This window comes from Lygodium microphyllum, chromosome 21 (assembly GCF_053477565.2).
Source record: "Lygodium microphyllum isolate KBCC chromosome 21, Lygodium_microphyllum_v1.1.10, whole genome shotgun sequence".
NCBI classification, from domain to species: domain Eukaryota; kingdom Viridiplantae; phylum Streptophyta; class Polypodiopsida; order Schizaeales; family Lygodiaceae; genus Lygodium; species Lygodium microphyllum.
This window is the reverse complement of record NC_141155.1, coordinates 95443199-95465555: the sequence shown is the minus strand read 5'-3', so window position 1 is coordinate 95465555 and position 22357 is coordinate 95443199. Positions and strand designations below refer to the sequence as shown.

Sequence of the window (22357 nt, the reverse complement as noted above, 5' to 3'; positions counted from 1 at the left end):
GAATATTTCGTCTTGTTAAGCATTGACCTCTTTGAACAAGGAGCAATCCAATGAAACTGTGATGCTAAAAAGGGCACTTCTTACTCTTATCTTCAAGTGGTAATGCTTGGCCTCATTGTAATGCTAGAAACATGGCGAAGCAAAAGGTTGCACAAACGGTCATTTGTCATGTCAGATTTTCTCTCTATTTGATATGACATGCCACGTTTTATTACATGTATTCAACATTCTATTTGTCATGGCACTATTGTAGGAGAATATGGGATAATGACATTTAAGTGCTAAATGAAAGGGACATTGGTTGCACCCACCTGCCCTCAACCCAGAATATTTGTTTGGCTGGCTTATAAAAGACTTCATGTAATCTTTTTATAACCATGGTAGAAAATATCATGACATGTGAGGTGGATATTTGAGAATCTTATTTCGACCATGGCTTCCCCGATAACCATGGGAATATGTTATGTGTTAATGGCTCTTCAACTCAGTTTGACCATTGATTTCTTCACATGTCAATCATTCAATGGTTACAGGCTGTCCTAATGTATCACAAATCTCTTTTATGCCATAAGTTTGTTGGTTTAATTGTAAGTCTTGCATGTGTACTAGTTTTGGTAGGTAATCAACCATTGTGAATGGGCAGTTTAACTATCTTCATTTGCGATAGTTGCCCATCTGCATAGGCTATGAGTATGAGAAAAGCATGATTGATGTGGTTGCTTTTATGTGCACCTAATTAGTCCTCAATATTGAGAGAAAGTGTCAGTCAGTACTCAGCAATGAGAAAACCCAGGCATGAGGAAAACATGATTGCTAGTTTTTGGGGCATAAGGACTTCTGTCTCTTCTCTTCAAGATAAACATCTGAGTTGGTCCCTCATGAATATCACAAAAACTGTGATCAGGTAGATCCCAATATATGAGAAAACCTAAGCATGAGAATAGTATGAGTGTCATATTGGTGTTTCTTGGGATTGAAATGCAGCAATCATGCTAGCGCAGCTTAATGAATGCTCAGTGAATGGTATGGAGTCATGCTGAGAGTTGTTTTGTGGGTTGTGATAGATAATGTGGATGAAGTGTGCCTTCCTCTATGGTAGCTCTCTACCAGATTGGGAGCAGCTCCGGGCAGCAAAACAGATGTTCAACACGGCAGCTCACAGGCTTCTGGTAAGCACAAAGTTAACGAGTCATGGAAATGTGACCAATGATGCATATTGGAGGTTCTTTGCAGGAGACTACGACACTAGTCCAGTGACAGGGGGGGACACAGGCGTTGGCCTTGACAGGGAATAGAGCTCGTGTGATACAGATGAACTGGACAGTGTATGTGAATCAATGCAAGCCTCCTTGCTGCGACCATGTGGTGCAAAATTCGTTGACGAGGCACTTCCTGACTGCCATGGCTCAAGTGGGTGGGTTTGCAGCCGTGACGATGGTGTTGCTGGGGGGGGGGGGGGGGGGGGGGGCGGGGGGCGCTATGTGGCCATGCATTCGACATTTGAATCGCTGGTCTTGACAATAATTTACCCTTTCTTGCAATGCGGTGCTTTTATAGCATCTCTTTTGTATATTCCTAGCGTCCTCGCAAGGAACACTATCCTGCGAAGTGGGGCAACAAGGAAGCAAAGCTGCCTTGCAACATGATAACTTTGCCATCCTTGACTGTAAAAACACCATATAATTCGCTTCCATTGCACAATTATAACATCTATACAGTTGTAGCATCTGTACAATTGCACAACCATAGCATGAACGCATATTCTTCTTTTGCGTCCTCGAGCGTAAGAGGTCACATGCGTGCTCACTATTTTCTGTTTTTTTTGAATCTATCTCGCTATTTATTGCCAATCTCTCTCTCTCTCTCCCTACCCTTTTCACACCTCTCCTCTTTGTGAATTTTCTCACATATTACCTCTCTCGCTCTCTCTCACCTTCTCCCCTCTCTCTCTCCCTCTCCCTTTTTTATCTCTCCTCTCTCTACAACACCCATCACTTCCTCTCTCCCCTCCTTTCCACCTGTCTCTTCCTCCCCTTATTTATCCCTCTCCTCTATATACAACCCCTCACACGACTTTTTCATCTCTCCCCTCTCTTTTTACTCTCTCTCTCTCTCTCTCTCTCTCTCTCTCTCTCTCGTATGCACAAAAGGATAGACTTGTACTTGCATTTAGGTGTATAGAGACTCATATGTGTATACAACACCTCTTATTATGCACCAGACCTGTAAACTTTACCCGTACTTGCTTTGCATGTTACAATTAGAAATAACATTGCACCTGACCACAAACAAAAGGCATACGAAATGCATATTTTATATCCTTGAGTGTAAGAAATCACATGCTTACTCACTATCTTCCCTCTATCTTGAATCTCTCTTACTTTTTTTTTTGCCTCTCTCCTTCTCTCTCTCCCTACCCCTTTTCACCCCCTTCTCTCTCTATGACTCCTCTTATATATTTTTTACCCATCTCTCTCTCTCTCTCTCTCTTGCATATCTCCTCCTCATTCCCTCCCTCCTCCCTTTTCATCTCTCTTCTCCCTCTGCAACCTCTATGTCTTCCTTTCGCCCCCTTTTTCACCTCTTCCCCTCCCTCCCCTTTCTTACCCCTCTCCTTTATCCCCAGCCCCTCCATCTCTCACCTTTACACATCTCTCCCCCCTCCTTTCACACACACACACACACACACACACACACTCTCTCTCTCTCCCTCTCATATATGCATGTATAAAAGGCTAAAAATACATTTGTATATAGGTGTATAGACAATCGTATATATGTACAATGACCGTGCACCAAACTTGTAAACTTGTATCCATACTTGCTTTGCGCAATAGTTAGAAGTACTTCTATATTATCCTTGGATGTCACAATTACAAAGTTTAAGTGTATCCAAGCATTACAAAAAAACTCTTAGTATTAATAATACACATAGATGAAGTAGAGTTTGAAACCAAAGTTTGTTCTAGAGATTGTGCCAATACGAACCAAAAAATCAAAAATTTCACAGGGAGCCTAACCAAAACAAAGCTTTCTTTTCTTCGAGGATACACGGGAAAATTTTCTGCTCTCTAACACAATATGGTTAGGTGAAGCAAGTCCCATTTTCCACTCCTTGCCTTGGTGATGCTATAGGGGACATGATAGTCTTTCCTCTCTTTCTTACACCTAAAATTTTAGAAAGGCACAATGTAAGCGTAAACACATCTAATAATTGACAAAGATTACTTAACTTTAGAATAACAATACGTGGCCTAACACCTGCAAACCACTCAACAGGCATTGCCATAGCTTGATGTAGCGTCACAAAGCAACCGAGATCTTTAAATTCATACGTCGGCCACCCCCTTGGTATTTTATCAGTGTGAGATTGTCAAAACCTCTTATCCTATTCAGCTTCACCCATATGCACTCCAAAATACTAAGTATATTCACCATGCACCACCTCAATAAAAACTGGAAGTAAAATCTTTATATTGACATCATCATATAGACGCTCAATGATAAGTGTTCTTCTTATAATATCATGAATTGTTACTGTGTGCAAGATACATTGTAGTTCCTTCTAATACTCAAAAGTTGGATAATAGCCCCAACATGGGGTAGGCATCTACAAAAGTGGAGTAAACACTTAAATATAGTGTAGGAAATAATTAGTTACTATTGAGTATATGCCAATTGAACTTGGCATAAAGGCCATTTCACATATGAGCCAAGCAATGACTACAAAGCTTTCAAATTTCAATGGATACATCCCTGCAAAAAAGCAAGCATACCATTGCACCCTCCAAAAAAACACATCTTTACATGCATCCTTGCAAAAAAGGAATACACCTTATTGCATCTTTTGAAGCACATCCTTGTATACAATGTTCGCCACTCATGACATTCACAATGCTCCCATTTTCATCCAACAAGACTCTCACACCACATGCAGATTTCACCCTTGAAAATGTAACATACAACTGTCCATGTGTAAATATCGATGTCTTCAAGTAAAAACTAAAAAGTTTGGCCCTCCGACTTATTGATGGTCATAGCAAATGCCAATTGAATAGGAAACTGCCTCCGCCTCATAGTAAATGGAAATTGCAAAGTGCTAGGAAGAAAAGTGATCCTAGGAATGGAAACTCATTTCCCTACATTTGTTCCTGTTATTATCTCAGCATCTATCACATTTCTATTGAATGCCTTACATATCAAACCGTGTACCATTACACAAACCTTTTCTCGGATTTAAGTTCCTAAGCAGAATAATAGGTGCATTCATCTTTAGTAGTAATAGATGGGGAGGAAACTCACCTCCCAGATCTAGTGTATTTAGATACTCTACAAAGTACAAAAATGAGCTACCATCTGTCGGTGCAATCGAATCCGCACTATAGTACTGTAAACCTCTCCATGCATAAATTGCAATGCATGATGATTCAAAGAAGCCACCTCTATATTCCGCGCTACAAGTATAACACGGTCGTTGAAATATGCTCCAAAGTCTATCACAATGGATACTTCACTGTACACACTATCAACCAAGGTTTCAATATAGTGTCCTTTTAATACCATGCCAGATGGAATATGTAACTTATCACAATTCTCTGTAATACCCACTCCATCCCCTATCCCTTGAATCTAACCAATAAGCCCATTATCATTCACATCACCAACTGTTGACATTTGCATATTCCTAGACAACCTTAACACCTTAACACACTGCCATAAATGAGAGTAACATAGTGTCGCATTAACAGAATCTTCACGGGATCCCTTCATCACGACAGGAAGGATTTGCCTAAAATCACCTCCAAGTAAAGTGACCTTTCCACCAAGTGGTTTATCACAACTCATAATATCCCTTAAAGTTCTATCAACTACCTCAAATGCATACCTATGCATCATGGGAGCCTCATCCCACAAAATAAGGCTCGACCGTCTCAATAGTTGAGCAAGATCACTTTGAACAGGAATATTACAAGTGTATCGATTTCTTAGATCTAATGGAATTTTAAACCTGGAGTGAGCGGTACAACCACCCTATAGAAGCAAAGTAGCAATGCCAAATGATGTCGTTGTCATGTCTATCTCTAACAATAAGTGCATGAGAAGTATGAGTTGCATCAATATTCTTCCAATTTGCTTCTTTTATAAACAAAGTTCCCTTTACATTTGAGTATTTAAACCCATCTTCAGGGGGATTGGCACTCCTAGAAATATGGAATGTATCCCAAGACTCGGATAGTGTAACAAGCAAGAATAGAGACATAATGTCATCATCAAACTTAATGCATTGTGTGATAAGTTGATCAATAATGGAGTGGAACTCATTCAAATGAGTGGACATAGGAGTGCTCTCCTTCATGGAAAGGTCCACAAGTTTCTTTAACTTATAGAACTGAGATACAAGACTTTGATTGTCATAAAGATCATATATCTTTTGCGATAAATCATAAACACAATCTTCTATCTAAATAATGTTGAAATACACTTGCTTGGACAATGACAAGATAATGGTGGATTTGCATAGCTAATCCAAATCAGCCTATGCCTCTATATCAAACTCCTTGGACTTTACGCTTTTGCATTTCAATGACCAAATTTGCTTCTTTTGCACCAATACCTGCCAAATCTAGGTCTTTAAGTAATGAAGTTGGTGCCATCTGACTTGTCTATGTTAAAGATGGAGCTATCCCTAGTTAGCACATGCCATGATAACTACAAAGCAAAGAGTAAACATGCCATTGTAATAGCAATAAAATGCCCCCAAAATTAGCCTAAAACCAACAACAAGAGGTAGGATATAATGCAAGATATAGATGTCCACAAAATAGATGTCATAGAGTACTTGGAATAAGTGTTTCCTCTCAAAGGATTGCTTAAAACTAAAATTTCAGCTTGGTTGGTCACAAAACTACAATAAATAAGTGTATAACTATGGGAAAAATACCAAAACACAAAGTCCCACTACTAGGAATATCTGAATAGTAGCCAAAATATGCAATGCAACAAGTAGTGCAAGATAGGCATAAATCCCCAGGGTACCAAATATTGTCAGAGACCCAAAGATGTTAGAGTCATAGATGTAATCCCAAATAAAAGAGTAGCATGTACATAAGCCAATTGTGCATATGAGATCTCGAGAATCAAGATAGATCCACCAAGCTACATCTAAAAAGTTCACGAGATGGATGCATGTGCTTGAGTAGTGGATGAGACCTTCCAATGCCCACATCAAGTAGAGACCCTAGTCTTAGTGAATCCATAGACATTGAAAACACTCCTATTCATGACTTAATTGATCAAATTATCTAGTTAGTCCACTTAGAACTGAAAGAAACTACAAGGATGATACCAAGCATAATGCAGAGAACTGAGAGCCCATGTGATACCTTGGATGACTTCTAGGCTTCAATCGACAGCTTCCAACAAGTTGCAGATTTTGATGTCTCCATTATAACTCCTAAGGCTATGGAAAGGAAACTTTGAGAGTTGCAAGGCAAGGGGACAAACACTCTCAATTGTCTGTTAGATCTTAATAATGACACTAGGCACTAAGTTGCAACTATATAATCAGAGATGGAAAGTATTGGTAGAATGTTATTGAATGTAGGATCAATGAGATCGTGATAGGATCCCCTCTTAGATCTCATGCAATGATGCTTGTTTGACTGCTCTAACATGATGCAAGTGGAGATCCACATTGCACAAACCATCCTAACAAGAATGGGAAACACTCTAGGTGCTAAAGTCTAGGCAAATATCCCTTGGTTGTAAAATAACTAGATAAGTACCACCCCAAGGATGACCCTAAAAACTTTAAGCAATTCAAGCAGGTCTATGAGGCCAATAACCTTCTTGGTAATGCCAATCAAGCGAAAGCCTTTGGACTTTATTTTAGGAGAAAAGGGACAAATCTAGTAAGTAGGCATTACAAATAGGCAACCATTGGAGCTCAAAACCAAAACCTATATATATATATATATTTATATGCCTCTGTGTGTTTGTGTCCACCCTTTCTCAATTTGGTCAATACTCTCTCTCTCTAGCTCTATCTTTCTCTTTTGTTTTCCCTTGTACACGTGTGCACCATCCTCCATCCCCTCCTCTCTTCCTCTATATGTGCATATTCACCCTTCCTCCCCCACCCTCTGACTCTTTCTTTGTTGTTGTGTGTGCATGTCCACCATCTTTCACTTTATGCATTACTCTTTTTCTCTCTGTGTGTATGCGTGTCCATCACCTTTTACTTTGTGCACACCTCTCTCTCTCTCTCTCTCTCTCTAGAAATAAATCTATGTGAGTTGATGGAAAATCCAAACTTAAAGTTATTATTGGTTATTTACGAACAACAATAAAGATTCTAGCAATTTGGAAGTAGCTCAATAGCATGGCAAGAGCAGAGTTCAAAAGAAAGATTATGTTACCCTTTTTTAGGCTGTTGAATTTATCGAAGAAGGCCTCATTTGGTAGATGATGACTTTTGAAGGCTTACTTTCTAGATATATGGGAGACCTTGTTAAAGTTGTATATTGCAAATGTTTAATGATCATGTTCATCAACAAAAATGACATTGAGCTCAAGAGAAATGAAATTGTGCAATGGCCAATTGAATCAACTATAAGTAGCTCCTATCTCAAAGTTAATATGTTTCACTTACTCCTTGCTTTTTTTTAAACAATTGCAACAAAAAGAGGGATCATCAAATGACTCAAAGGAGGAGGACATAGACATTCCCCCTCACCCTCAAGGTGGACATCATGTAGTTAATGGAGATAGTCAACAACAAAGAGAGGGACATCCACAAAAAAAAAGGGGGGGAAAGCAAGACAATCAAGACTACCAATATTTGTAGAGACAAAGGGCATTGTGATTGCCTATAAGGGAGGATTAACCTTGGGGAAGGCATTGCCATCTCACCCCTTGCATGAAGGTACATTTGCTTCAGCTAGGAAAGCTTGCAAGGGAAAGAGGAAACTAGTAATGTTTAAGAGTAGCACCAAAGAGGAGGTCAAAGAAGATGAGAGCAATGATAAAAAAGGTATTATCTCAGGTAGTGCATAATGGAGGTGGGACCAAGACAGGGGTAAAAAGGTACATAGGCAAATAAGAAAGGACTCAATATTAGAAGCATGGGACATGAGTGGTGATACTCCTCTCATGATCATGTGTGACAAAAGTATTATACAAGTTTGCATTGAGGATATATAAGAATCTCTAACTGTGAGTATTTGTAAGGGACGTTTATTATGTTCTTATACATTGCTTTGTCATACCAATCTTATGCATATATTCTTATACTTTGATACATAGGTACAAATATCCATTCCTTTCCCTCTTGTTTAATTATGTTGTTTGGTTGTCATACCTATAATTAGACAAGTTGCCACAATGTATACAAAACCTATGGAGACCTTCTTTAGCAATGTCTATGTTTGAGGAATGTGTAATCATCATTTCATTGGAGACTCCGAGGCACCAAGAGAATGGAATGTCCATTGGCTAAAGAAGCACGAGGAGTTCAAGGTGGAGATAAACTTATTGAGTGGGCCTTCCTATTAAACTGTATATTCTACTTCTAGGATGGGAACCATTGGCTTACATCCTAGATGAAAGAGATAAGCAAATGTGAGTGAATAATCGCAATAGCCCAAACATAGTCAAGTGTGAAAGTTTTAGTACCACTAACATTATTTATGATTCTTACAGCATTTGCAACTAACCCAAGGTAGCATATACATGTGGATTGTCACTTGATAAAGGTGACAAGTATGGATGAGGGGGAGATATTATTAGTAATATCTCATACAAATAGGTAGGTAATAAACAAAATTTGTTCAATTCCTGGACTACATTTATTGGATTTGGTTGGAAAGATATGCTTTCCTAGATGAGATAGGCCATTTGCCTTGTTTTTAATTGAATCTTGGAAAAACTCCTAAGGTGGTGCAAACCCTAGGTTTCTCACTAGGATTACCTCTTTCCATCCTGAATGTTGGGATCAGTGCCAGTGATAAGAGGTCTCCTCTACTCTTGAGGCATGTGGGAATCAATGGGGCTTGGTTGTAATTCCCATCATATGCTTGATAGTAGACTAGGATAGAGTAGAAACCCTACGAGCCTAGAATAGGTTCTCTAAAAAGGCCATGATGCTAGCTAAGGGTAGATTAGTGGATTGTGCCCATGGCAGTTGGATACGTGTATCTAGGTACTTTGGATATGGGTCCCAATGTAAGGGGTAGAATGCCATTGTAGCATCGCACCTTGAAGAAGGTGCATATAAATACTTTGTTTGTAACTATTTCCAAAAGACTATCTGAAATGGTATTCATGTCTATGCTAATTTACACGAATGAACATTGTTTAAAGGGGTTAATTAATGAAGCCAATTTCTATGTGTCTAAGGAAATTATGCTAGATTAATTACACAACTAAAGAAACTCTTTGAGGGAAGCAAATGATTAGATCCTTAATGGGTCTTTGAAATGGTAGAATGGTCTCAATATGCCAAGAGGCTTCAATCATAACTTGGATGTTAGATTAGGCAAATCTAGGAAGGACCAAACGATGACTATTCTAGCATGTTGTCATTAAGACCTAGCTAGTATCATTTTAGGGGGTCATAGTTGAGATACCTCATGGGTAGAAGGGTTGGCACACCACTCCCCCATGTTTCCCACTTTCTTTGAACCAAGTGTGGCAATGGTTTGCTTCAACTTGAGGGATGATAGCAATGCAATCACCTCAAAAGCTAATGCTAGATGGATGATATGAGACTATTTATTTAACTTAGGTCCTCATTTTTAGGTCAATCCTTGTGGTGTTGAGGTAGAGCTTCCCTTGCAAGGTAGACTCAAGTAGTTCAAGGATACAAATATTTAGTTACTCTAAGGAGTTATGGATGGAAGCGACCTTGACTACTTATTGATGGGCTACTAAAGTATGCGCTATCAACATTCGTTAGATAAGCATGAGACCATAGTATCTAAATTAGGTTCTCATTTTTAGGTCAATTCTTGTGGTGTTGAGGTAGAGTTTCCCTTGCAAGGTAGACTCAAGGGTTCAAGGATACAAATATTCAGTTACTCTAAGGACATCTGGACAAAAGTAACCTTGACTACTTATCGATGGGCTACTAAAGTATGTGCTATCAGGATTCATTAGATAAGCATGTTACAAAAGTGGTACTAGTAAGGTTTCATCCCTCAGTAGTTGATGCTTATGTATATATATCTCATGTTAATTTAAGACAAATATTTTGTTCCATTCTAGAATGGTCACATGCTTGAATTGGGCCCCAAAGATCAAAGGTGTCCTAAATAAGGAGAGAATGTATAACTTGGTATCACTGAGGCTAAATGAAGTTGATTGATTTAGAATATTAAAGGCCATGGAGATTTTTGATAAGAAAATCAAAGCCAAGCTCCTTTCTTAAATTTAAATTTGATGGGATCAAATAAGAGACCAATATGTCACTTTTTAAGTACAATAACATTGTGTTGATAGAACCACACCATTTAGAAAATGGATCAAATTAGAATTAAATCAAACCATACTATAGGAGGGTGGAAATAAATTATTGTCAAGTTGATAAGAATATTACAATATTCATGTTGATAGCAATGTGTTCTCCCAATTCATGTAAGACATAAAGTGAAAGTAGAAAGAGAACATGTTTTCAACAATTTCAAAGTAGATGAGGATATCAAGTCTCAAGAGGTGTGCAAGTCAGTACCATGGAGACTTCTCTACAAGTTCAAAATGGCATCATTTTTTATAAGCATATTTGCAATACTCTTTTTTTGTGTGATTTCCATAAGTTACAAAACCATGTAAGATAGATTCATGTATGAAGAGTTGAAAAGGGGAATGCTACAAAATTTACTAGAGAAATGTGAGGACTATGCAAACTTGATGGAGGAGAAGTAAATGTATCAAAATTACCAAATTAACCAATAGTGGGATGAGGAATCATGAGCCATAGTAATGATTTATAATTGGATTTCACATGTATTTTTTAGAGAATATGGCACTTATATGTCCCTTTTTAATGGAAGTATGGATGGCCACAGCAAAGTGAGACCGATGGTGCAACTATTGAAAAAAGGATAGAGAAAAGCAATCAAATATCTGGTATTAAACAAGAAAGGGAGAGTGAAAATTGTTCCACTTTACCAATTAATCTAGTTTCTCCAATCCAAACATGTTTGATGTATTATCATTGGTAGCCTTTAATTCTCATCTATTGTAGTCGATTTCTACTTCCAACTATGCGATTTCTACGTCCAACTATGAGTTATGACAATGATTGTGTAGTGCATACAAAAGCCAAAATCTAGAGATCTAGACATGCCAAAAATATACACTCATGGGTGAGGAGGAAGATAGGGTGATTGAAACCAAACCATATTTCCATCAGTATACAAGTCAACTTGCAATATGCTAGTGCCATTTGCAAGCACTAATGTTAAACCTAGTCCTTGGTTTTAAAAAGTACACTTCTTTGTATGAATGTTTATATTTGAAATGTAGCTATATGTGATGCAAATATTAGCATACATGCGTACATATGTCAATTATGGAGAAATGATCCATATAGGATTCATGATAGATGATATACCAATAGTTGATTGATTGGGTACAAGATAGGATGAGAGCTCCCATGAGAGGTTCATACGAGAGCCATTGTTTTCAAATTGATGGAGAATGTGATATCTTACTTTGCTAGTTTTTACCTAATTATCTCCAAAACCTACTTTTTCTTTTGTCTTCATCTTTCTTTTGTAATTCAATACATTGTCATATTTTACATATTGCGTCTTGACATGTGAAATGACTTCTCCACATAATACTAATATGAGAGGACTATTGTCAATCTTTGGCTCTTCTTCACACAAAAAACAAAGTTTTAATTGCTAAACACAAAAATTCTTTAAATTTTTGATAAAATCCAAGTTTTGAAAGCAAAAAGTACATGTGATGTGATTCAAAACTCATGGCAAAATTTTAAGTTGAATGTTTTCATGTTTGCTACGATAAGAATTTTCCTTTATAATGTGTCCCTTCTTAAGAGATGCTAGTTGCCACATACACATTAACTTAAAAGAGCACTTTGTCTGTGGCATTGAAAGCAATGCTTTGCATGCACACATGTTATTATCTTAGGAGCTAGCCCTTTCATCCCAATGGGCAATAATGCTCTTGTTTGAAGAAGAATCATCTTTCATCAATAGTGCTCTTTGACACATTATTCATGAAAAATCAAGGTTTAATGTAAAAATAAATTGTAAAAATTTCAAAAAGACCCAAAACTTAAAGAAGAAGGTTTAAAACCTTGAACTTTATGAAAGTTTTGGTTATTAAAAATGGTAAATAAATGTAATTTGATTCAAAATCTCTTCAAATTTTTGAGTTAAAGGTGTTAATTGCTACCAATTTTTTTTTTTCATCTAGTGCTTCAATAGTACTCTTGTTTTTCATGGATAGTGCTCTTGCTCCATGTAGGGTAAGGGGGCTAGTATAGTGACATGTAACTTGGCCCCCTTCGATTCCTCGACTCTTTAGGATGTGCATGAAATTAGAGCCATAAGGAGCTTCACATCATCAATCCGCATTTACAAAATAATTTTGTTGTCAATTGGTTTGTTAACTAGAGAGATTGAAGCGCCCAAATGAATTTGCATGTACTTGAAAAAAAGGCCCATAAAAGTGGTGCATATTGAAGGGTGGAATAGAAAAAAACACATGACGACTGGCAAAAACCTCAGTTTGAAATCTCGAGTGGTGGTGGCTTGACAGGAGGACATGTGATTCATCATAAGCCACAATGGATATCCTCAATGCTACAACATCAACTCTAGGTGTGCACTAAGAAAATGTGGGGGGAGGCGAGTCTTTGGGTAGTTACATAGCGAGCACTGACCCCGACCCACCCTCAAAACAATCCCAATAACATGCTTTGACCCTGACCCACCCTGAAAACAATCCCAATAACATGCTTAGATACAAAATGGTGCCCAAATATCCAAAAAGTGAAGCTTGGCCTAGTGGTATTAGACACCTCAATGCATGCCAATTGGTGGGGGTTCCATCCTTTCTAGGCATAATATCTATTAATTGAAAAATGTCTTGTAATGCAGCACCTTGTGTGCGATATCCACTACGGAGATTATTGCGCAAAAGTGTCCGACATTCGTGAAATGCACGACTTGGTTGACGGACACATTCTTTCCTTCAAACGTGTCCGTCCATGCTGGTGTGTAACGAGCCTTAGGGCCACTATCATGAGAGGTTTTTGTTTGTGTAGGAAACCCTACTTCGTGCACTGGCAAAGACACAGAGAGAGAGAGAGAGAGAGAGAGAGAGAGAGAGCGCAAGAGCGAGAGAAATGGAGGAGTTCACGCAGGTGGTGAGTGCTCATGTGAGGCTGGCGCAGAGGAGCGACGTGCCGCGAGTCCTGTCTCTCATCCAGCAGCTCGCCGAGTTCGAGCGCCTCTCTGAGATGTGCGTGGCCACAGTCGAGAAGCTCGAGTCCTCCCTCTTCTTCAACCATGCCCCCTTCCAAGGCCCCACCGTCCTCCTCCTCGAGGTCAGCTCCGACTCCTCGCCACCGCCATCGCTTCCTGCAGCAACCACACACACAGACCCGCCTCCATTCTTCCAAGAGGAAGTCCACCCAGTCACCCTCCGTTCCGCCATCAAAGACACCCAGGCGCATGCCTTCGTCTCCAGCCATGGCGAGGGCCGCGTCGTCGCAGGCTTCGTGCTGTTTTTCCCTAATTACTCCACCTTCCTTGCCAAGCCCGGGTTCTACATCGAGGACCTGTTCGTGCGCGAGTGCTTTCGCGGCTGCGGCTTCGGCACCATCCTGCTGCAGACGGTTGCACGCCTGGCTGTGAGGCTTGGCTATGGCAGGGTCGAGTGGTGCGTGCTGGACTGGAATGAGAATGCTATCAAGTTCTACCAGGGCATCGGGGCCGATGTCCTTCCCGAGTGGAGGATTTGCCGCCTCACGGGCCAGGCCCTGCACGTGCAAGGCTCAGGAGACAAGAACACCATGGCTGAAGGCGATCCTTGAAAGGGAAATGCCCATGCCCTCGTTGTTGTCGAATAATGGCAGCGGTTCAAGCATTGTTTCCTCTGACAGGGAAGAAGATGCTCATTCCGTTCAATGACAGACCGCAGTGGAATGGTTGTTTCTGAGACGCTATCTATATGTTTGGATACTTGGCCAATGCCAATTTTTGGTCATGTTAATCCGTTCAAATATAGTATTATTCCCATGTCACTGATTTTGCTCTGTTCCTCATATCGAAAGATCAGTATCTCGGTGGCTTTTCAGAATTGTGTTTCTTTCTCGAAATGTTGTTGATGCAGTTAGTGTCAAAGAATTGCCATTGCCAATATATGATTATGCCATTGAGTTTGCAATTATTGGAAGGTAAATGCCATGGAAACTCTTCAGATCACATGGAGCTATGTGGGAGATAGAGTACGTCCAATTTCTATGGAGAAATGTCCTCACCACAAGGTATATGCTAGAGAGGGCAATGACAACTACACGTTTGCTTCAAGCTGCTGTCATTTTTGGTTTCTGCTTTTTTAATCCAAAATAATCAAGGTGCATTACACTTCCTTTCAAACGAGTAAAGGTTTATTGACTCTTAAGTCTTAATTGAAATAGATTAGCTTTAGCATTTGGTTGCATCATTTGGAGAGTGTTCCAATGATGCGCCTTAGACTTTTCAAATGATGCACCATATTAAATGATATAAAAGCAAACATAGTTGGTACCATAAATTCACAAATAATGGTAGTATGCACATTTAAGACCTTTCATACTAATTGCCCATCCCATTTGCAACTTCAATCATAAGAAGAGCTTAAATATCATAGTTAGATATACAATATAGCTATAAGCATAGCGATAGTAGAAGCACGACTTCAAATTTATTTCAAAGGCTTTCATATTTAGGTCTCCTAGCTAAGCCAAAGTGAAGTTAGAAGCAAGACATGGAGGAGATTAGAAGTTAGGTTCTCTTTGAATGTATTTTCATATTTGAGAAACATCAAGACTTGCATTTCCTTAGAGAATTGTCGAAAGGTACTAATCATTCGAGTTGTCTCTTTGGGATGTGGTCTCACAAGTCTAAAACTTTCTACCTTTAAAAACTCAAAAGTGTATATGATATCCATAACTAGAAAAATGGTCCAACATTTATAGCATGCTTTATGTTTGAAAACCTTGAACTTTGCTATAAGTATGCTTGTAGTGTGTCTTGTGAAGTGAATGTTGTGCATTCTCATTCAATATTGCTTTATGTCAATGATGAATGGGATACATATTATTGGTTCAAAACCATGAGTCTACATATTGTTGTTTGGGTTTGTATCTAGATGGACTATGCATCCTACTAATCTCAAGTGTTTGCATGTATGGATAGGGGTATACATCCAAGAAGTATATTTCTATGTGTGAGTACAAGCTTGCATATGCATATGTATGCTTTTTCAAAGCAAGACAAACCTAGCCTATGGTTTATAATGTTGTTGCTACATCAACAAAAAATGGTAATGACAAAAGATAGGCACATGTCAATGTTAGATTTTTCATGTTTTCAAGCCCTCAAGTGAGAGTTGTATATTCTTCCTCCAAGATAAGGGGGCCAATACTATGGCACAACTTTGCATTCTTTAATCTCACTATCTATGGATGCATCGGATAGTTGAAGTTACATTGCATGTCATATCATCAATCTACAATTGTTAAACTAATTTTTACAATGACTAATTTAGTGGTGTTACAAATCAAAGCCCTTGATTATTTTGCATAGGGCAAAAAGTGGCAACATAAAAATGATTTGACATGATGCACCAAAAGAATGTAAGGATCCAAAAAGTGAGGAATTGAATCTCCACCAATCAATGCAAAGGCTCCACAAAAGCTCCATGTGCCACAACCAAGCAAGTGGTTAAAACTGAATCTTGTTTGTATTATAAAAAGTCATTAATAGTAGGGCTCACATTGCTACTAGCTCCCTTATTCTAGTTGTCCTCATCATGCACTCAAGCTCATGTAAGACTTCTTACTTCAATGTAGGTGCTTTTAGGAAAAGACAACCTTTGGAACCCAACTTCATAATGTCAGAGAGAACTAGGGAGAGAGAAAGAGGAGAGAGAAGACTGCAGAGGAGAGAGAAAGATTGCAGGAAGAGAGAAGAAGAGTGACGAGGAGAGAGAGACTAGATTTAGAGAGAAAGACAGGAAAGAAGGGGAAGCCATAGAAGCTGTGAGTAAGAAGGGATAAAAAGTTTGTAATTGTATTATTGTGTCAAAAAGATATGTAAAATTACATGTCCTCTCTTTTTATACCAATGTCAGTGTGACATGGCATAATATCAATATTATTTACACTAATTCTTTATTCTCAGCTTCTTACAATCCATCCCCACTCAAAATGAAGTTTTTATCCTAAAAAACAAAGATAGGACTTATTGGTATAGCTAAGTAGTGGACTGCAGAGTACTACTCTGTACAGCATTACAAGTGGTAAAAGGAAAGATTACCTAATATTCAAAAGCAGTACTAATCTATGCAGAGGGTCAAGGTCAGTCTATAGCCATCCGGATCAAAAGGGAAAGTGGTATCGTTGCCATGCATTGGATCAACTTTCATAAGATCAAAGTCAAGTACAGCTGGAAGCATGATCATCATGATGGTATTCACTAACTCTTCCATAAGCCTCTCAAGCATCACCATGCTCTGTATGACTGAAGCATATGAGGCTGAAGTCACCATTGCATGAACTGCATCAACCCCTAAATGCTGTATATTCATGGACCCTGTATTCTTAGTGATGTCCAAGCATTTAAACTGTAGGTCTGTGGACTGACGGGGCTCTCGCATGGCGTCATGATCATCCAAATCCACATGCTGTCCATAATCTGCTTTCTTGAAGTGAGCTTCTTGTTGTGGACCCATACCAAAATGGTCTTCAACAAGATCTTCTCCATCCTTTGTATCATAATATTCAAATACCAAAAATATTTTGGCAGTCTTTGCTCTGCATGTGGCTTGGTGATTACAAGATAGTGGCTTAGCACATTGATAGCATAAGACCGCAGCATGCAGTTCCCGTATCGTATCACTAGTAAGGTGTCTAATGCGTTTAGCCTTAGATAGTAATTTACATACCTGCTCATTACCATTGGTTAGCTCTATAATAGTTCTGACATGCTGCTCATAGTCATCTTGCTGCTCATGTACAACAGATGGCTGCCCATGCTCATGACCATAATGCTCATGTTGTCCATATTGCATATGGTGATAACAACCTTGCTGCGCATCAGAGGGACAGTTTGGTTGAGCATATGCATTTGCTTCCATCGATGTTTGCTACTCACGTACATAAGCATGTTGCCTTTGATCATTGATCCCACATCATTGGTCATGCTGTCCATAATCTCTATGAGAATACATGTCACAAAAATGTTCATGTTGCTATCCAAATACATCTATTTGCTGATGCCTACTACCAAAACTTTGATCATATTGTTGCCCATAAACATGCTGTCCAAGATTGCATGATGACTGACCAACATGATTACGATGATGTCCTTGCATCCTAGGCTATCCATAAGTATGATGATTGGCAAGTCCATGAGCATAGGTATTGGCATAATGTCGGTCATAATCACTTGCTTGCTGCTGATCAAAGCTAGAAGGGTACTGATAAGCATAACCATTTCTGTCACATCCATAAGAACCGGGCTGGTCAACTAAGAGAGCTTCACAAGTATAATCATAACTATGTTGCTGAAGAGGTGGATGCTCATAAGCATAAGCATGTTGACCATAATAGCCATTTTGCTGCCAAGGCTCAATGGAATGATACTCATCAGTATATACATGTTGGCCATAAGCATAAGCATTTGATTCAAGTGTACCATCAACATATACATGTTGGCCATAAGCATAAGCATTTGATTTAGGTTTTGCTGTTTTTTCCATAACCGCCTTCATAAGAGCAATACATTGATCAGTTAAAACTCCAAGTTTGTCAATTTTAGCCTTTGTTTGAAGCCAACCTTGTTCACTAGAGCTGGAGCTATTGATCTCAGCTGCCATTATAGTCGAGTTGCTGTGTTGGTGAATTTTAGGACCTCTGGTGTCTGCCACACATTCTCAGGTAGACCATGCACTAGGAGTCCCTATGCAAGCCTCGCCTTTGTTGGAATATGTACATGTTTTTCCCCCTAGTGCTGTAAAGGCCCCAAATCTTTGTATACAGGACTGCATTACTGGCATGACAATGAGAAAGATCATAAGTTGTAGAATGTTGTAAAGGCCCCAAATCTCTGTATACAGGACTACATTACTGTCACATCAGATTTTGTACAAAGATGTATATACAATTGCATTCACTGAACTAGCAGGTTCTACACTATATCATCCATAGGTATGTTCCAAGTTTCAACAGTCAGAAGTACGGCATCCCAGGTTGTTTATATATTTGCATTTACTACATTTTCAAGAAATATCCATAACATATCTCCTTTAGTTCAACAGTCTCGTGGCTGGATACACTACGCAATCCATCGACCAGAACGTCACATGATGCTGTTCAGGCGTCCCTTGAATTATCGGCAGAACTAGCAGCAAGCGTAAGGGCAGGAGGATGAATTGTTCTCATGGTTGCAACACTCCTTGGATGAAAATCTTGACAAGTCTTGTGTAGATGTTCTGATTGATCCATCCAGTCCAAACTTCCCAGTTAAAACTTTTGAACCTGTGCATCATACGGTTAAACATGATGATCCTATGTACTCCATGAATTCAGAACTTTCCACTTGGCCTGGTAGGCCTTGCTGATGGCTTTGCTACTCTGCAACATCTCTCACTCTCTTATTCCCTTCCAGTAAATAACTGATGCTTTGCTCCAGAGCATTCGGAAATTGGAAGGCCTGCAGTCAATTATGCTTGATGGCTGTGATGTTGGCGCAGCTGAGTTGTCATTGCTTGGAGGAGGTTGCAAAGCATTGATTGCTTACAGGTGCAGGATTTGTTAAGTGCAGGTCTAAACCATCTGCATTCCTTGGTGCCACCTCTTATACATGGAGACTTCAAGACAAGCAACGTCCTTGTGGATGAAAATTTTGTACCAAAAGTGACAGACTATGGCATGTCCAGACTAATGGTTGGAATACAAAACTATGCATCCTCAAGTACTGCTCCTGCAATTGCTATTTCCTATTAAGACCCAGAGTACGTTGCTATTCCCTGTAAGGACGGTTGTTATGTAAAAAGGTCCTGAAAGAGAGCCATGTTTGAGTAGAAGCTGTATATGGGACTATGCAGATGTTTGAGTTCACAAGTGTTCAACCAGAAGAGTGATGTATATAGCTTTGGAGTTTTCCTGTTGGAACTGATAAGTGGTCGAGAGGTCATCAGTACAAACAAGCCACACCCAGAGTGGAGCTTGGCCGATACCAACTTGAATGATTCTGGTCTGATGTCAGCTGCCTGTGTACTGCCTTTTAAACTCTGAGATGCTAACACCTGTACATTTGTTTGACTGTCATTTTTTTAATGTAATGAGAAGAAGGAAGATCTACTAGCATAAAGCACCCCTGCAAATCACTGACATTATCTCAGGAGTTTGGTTCAGGGAAGCTTCCATCTTTCACATGAACCAACAGACGGATTTTTTTTGTGGACTTGCTTGGCTTGGCAGGGACATGATTGTCTTCTAAGGCTCCATTACCCTCTGAGAAGCCACTCTAGCCTTCCTGCAATGTGTGACTGCTGGACAAGGGTTTGCATGAGGCCTTCTTCTTTAAAGACAAGACTGAAAATGTGGCTGCACGGTGATCACCAACACCCGCAGCATCTAATATTGTGGGATGCTCGTTTTGGAAATGATCAACCTATAAAGGTCCAGAAAGCACATGAAGCAGACCTTCATTGTGTTGATTGGAGTTCACTTAATGACAATCTTCTACTAACAGGCTCAAGTGATAACTCCATTCACATGTTTGATCGCCGAAAGCTGTTTGCAAATGGCCAAGGGATTCCTGTGCATACATAGGTTTCAGGGTCACTCCTCAATGGTGTTGTGTGTACAATGGTGCCCTGAATGGAAGTCAGTGTTTGGCAATGCTACAGAAGATGGATTTGTAAACTTGTGGGACTTTGAGAAGGAAAACATGCTGCATTGAAGGCTTACTATCTCCCAGGTGAAATCAGGCTCATTACGCCCAAAATGACCATATGCAGCAATCTTCTGGTACCGCTTGTTACCTCCCCTCCTCAAGTCATTATTAATAGCAATCATGCCTGGACGGAAATCAAAATTCTTCTTAATAATTTCCAAAATCTCAGCATCAGGGATCTTTTTAATTTTATATGTATCCACAAATACAGATAGTGGCTCGGGCACACCAATGGCATATGAAACCTGCACAATGCACCGGCAGGCAAGTCCAGATGCAACAACACTTTTAGCAGCTTGCCTCACAATGTATGCCCCACTGCGATCTACTTTCGTGGGATCTTTGCCAGAGAAAGCCCCACCTCCATGGGCTCCCCAACCACCATAAGTATCAATGATAATCATCCTTCCAGGACACTGTCGCTACAACTGGGGCATACAAAGCTTTTCTTTAATCTGGTCTCTAATTCAGTGCAGAATGGCTCCTAAGCTTTGCTCTTGGTTATGGCAAGCTTATATTGATCACATTGGAGGACATTGTCATATTCTGCTTTGGAGTTCTCATGAAGAAGGGTTGTCACAGAAGCTTCCGTTGCTTTTTGCTATACAGGGCAAAGAAAGAACCATCAGTGATAAACTGATAGGTGAGAAGGCAACTCATTGAAGAAAATTGCTATTGGAGCTTGCTCGATCTCAAAATTCCCTGAGATCTTGTTGACATTGGAGGAGATAGCTTAGTGTATACTGTCTCCACCTCTTCAAGCAGGGATGACATCACGAAGGTCTGCCTCGAATGAGGTGAGCAAGCTTTGCAATTGCTTGTGCTGAGAAGCTGTTCAACCTTCCATCAACTGTTGAAAAGATCGGTCGGCTTGTCAATTTGCCATCGCCCACCACCCAAGTGCCCAGAGAAAAGCCTCTTCCTAAATTTAGACCACCAACTAAGTGGGAGATTTTTTGCTCAAAATAAAGGCATAAAGAAAAGAAAGCGTAGTAAGCTTGAGTTTGATGAGCAATCAAATGAATGGAGGCGTCGTTATGGCTACAAGCGAGTACGTGATGAGCAAGATATTCTTGTTATTGAAGCAAAGTCATCAGATGATCCAGGTACAGATCCATTCATGCAAAGACGTGTTGAAAAGAAATCACGTATTGCAAAGCAGGAAAGAAGCCCTGTGCTCCCTTCAGCAAGATGAAGATCAGTTTAGCAAGGGAGATAAAGCTCTGAATACTGCTATATGTGGTGCTTGATCTGAAGCTTAGCAAGCAGGGAAATGTCCCATGCTATCCATTGTAGCAGAGATATGAATATCGTGACAAGAGATGAAGTAGAGATCTTGGTTGCACCATGAAAGCTTGAAGAGAAGCTTGAAAGTTGAAGAAGAAGAGGACTCACTTTTGGAGAGTATCCCCATTTAGACCTCTGTCAAGTTTTGTATTGACCTCCTTCACGCAAAATCCCTAAAATTTTACCTCAAAGTTGAAAACGAGCTGCCATTTTGTCTCCATGCCTTCAAATTTGATCAACCCTCCTGGCATAGCTTGTGTGGAGTCCAAGAAAGCTGCCATGTCTAGTACTTCTTGACTGCTATGGTTCTTCAATGCTGTATCTGTGCATAGTAAGGTTTCCTGAAACTGACAAGAAACTAAATGTAAAGAAGGAGAGAGAAAGGAAGGATCTAAAAACTAGGCTCTGATACCACTTGTCAGAGAGAGAACTAGGGAGAGAGAAAGAGGAGAGAGAAAGACTGTAGGAAGAGAGAGAAGAAGAGTGACGAGGAGAGAGAAAGACTAGATTTAGAGAGAGAAAGATAGGAAAGAAGGGGAAGCCATAGAAGCTGTGAGCAAAAAGGGAGAGAAAGTCTGTAATTGTATTATTGTGTCAAAAAGATATGTAAAATTACATGTCCTCTCCTTTTATACCAATGTCAGTGTGACATGGCATAATATCAATATTATTTACACTAATTCTTTATTCTCAGCTTCTTACACATAATCATCCTTCTATGTAGCCACTTTGAGAAGACCATCAACCACCTTGAAACCCATTACCCACCTTCATAAAGATTGCCACAATGTACTTCACACTACACCTTACATCAACCTTTGCAATTTTGGTAAGGCCCTTACAATCTCCTATTCTCTAGCCATTGAACC

At 39.6% G+C, this 22357-nt stretch overlaps 1 protein-coding gene, 1 long non-coding RNA gene and 1 pseudogene across 2 annotated transcripts; 2 read left to right on the top strand and 1 right to left on the bottom strand.

The window, feature by feature from the left end:
- The first annotated feature begins 783 nt into the window (after positions 1-783).
- Positions 784-1388, top strand: LOC148018310 (uncharacterized). The gene is made up of 3 exons (XR_015687785.1): positions 784-904; positions 1065-1169; positions 1234-1388. It is a non-coding gene; the product is annotated as an uncharacterized LOC148018310 (long non-coding RNA).
- Positions 1389-13283: 11895 nt separating this feature from the next.
- LOC148018309 (GCN5-related N-acetyltransferase 8-like) lies at positions 13284-14585 on the top strand. The gene has a single exon (XM_087662208.1). It carries the CDS (start codon positions 13379-13381, stop codon positions 14066-14068), a length of 690 nt encoding a protein of 229 aa, XP_087518334.1. The 5' UTR covers positions 13284-13378; the 3' UTR covers positions 14069-14585.
- A 5184-nt stretch (positions 14586-19769) lies between these two features.
- On the bottom strand, positions 19770-21769 carry LOC148018308 (S-adenosylmethionine synthase 2 pseudogene; annotated as a pseudogene).
- Between the last annotated feature and the right edge of the window lie 588 nt (positions 21770-22357).

Coding starts and splice junctions, on each gene's coding strand:
- LOC148018309 (XM_087662208.1), top strand. CDS start 13,379: ATGGAGGAGTTCACGCAGGTGGTGAGTGCTCATGTGAGGCTGGCGCAG.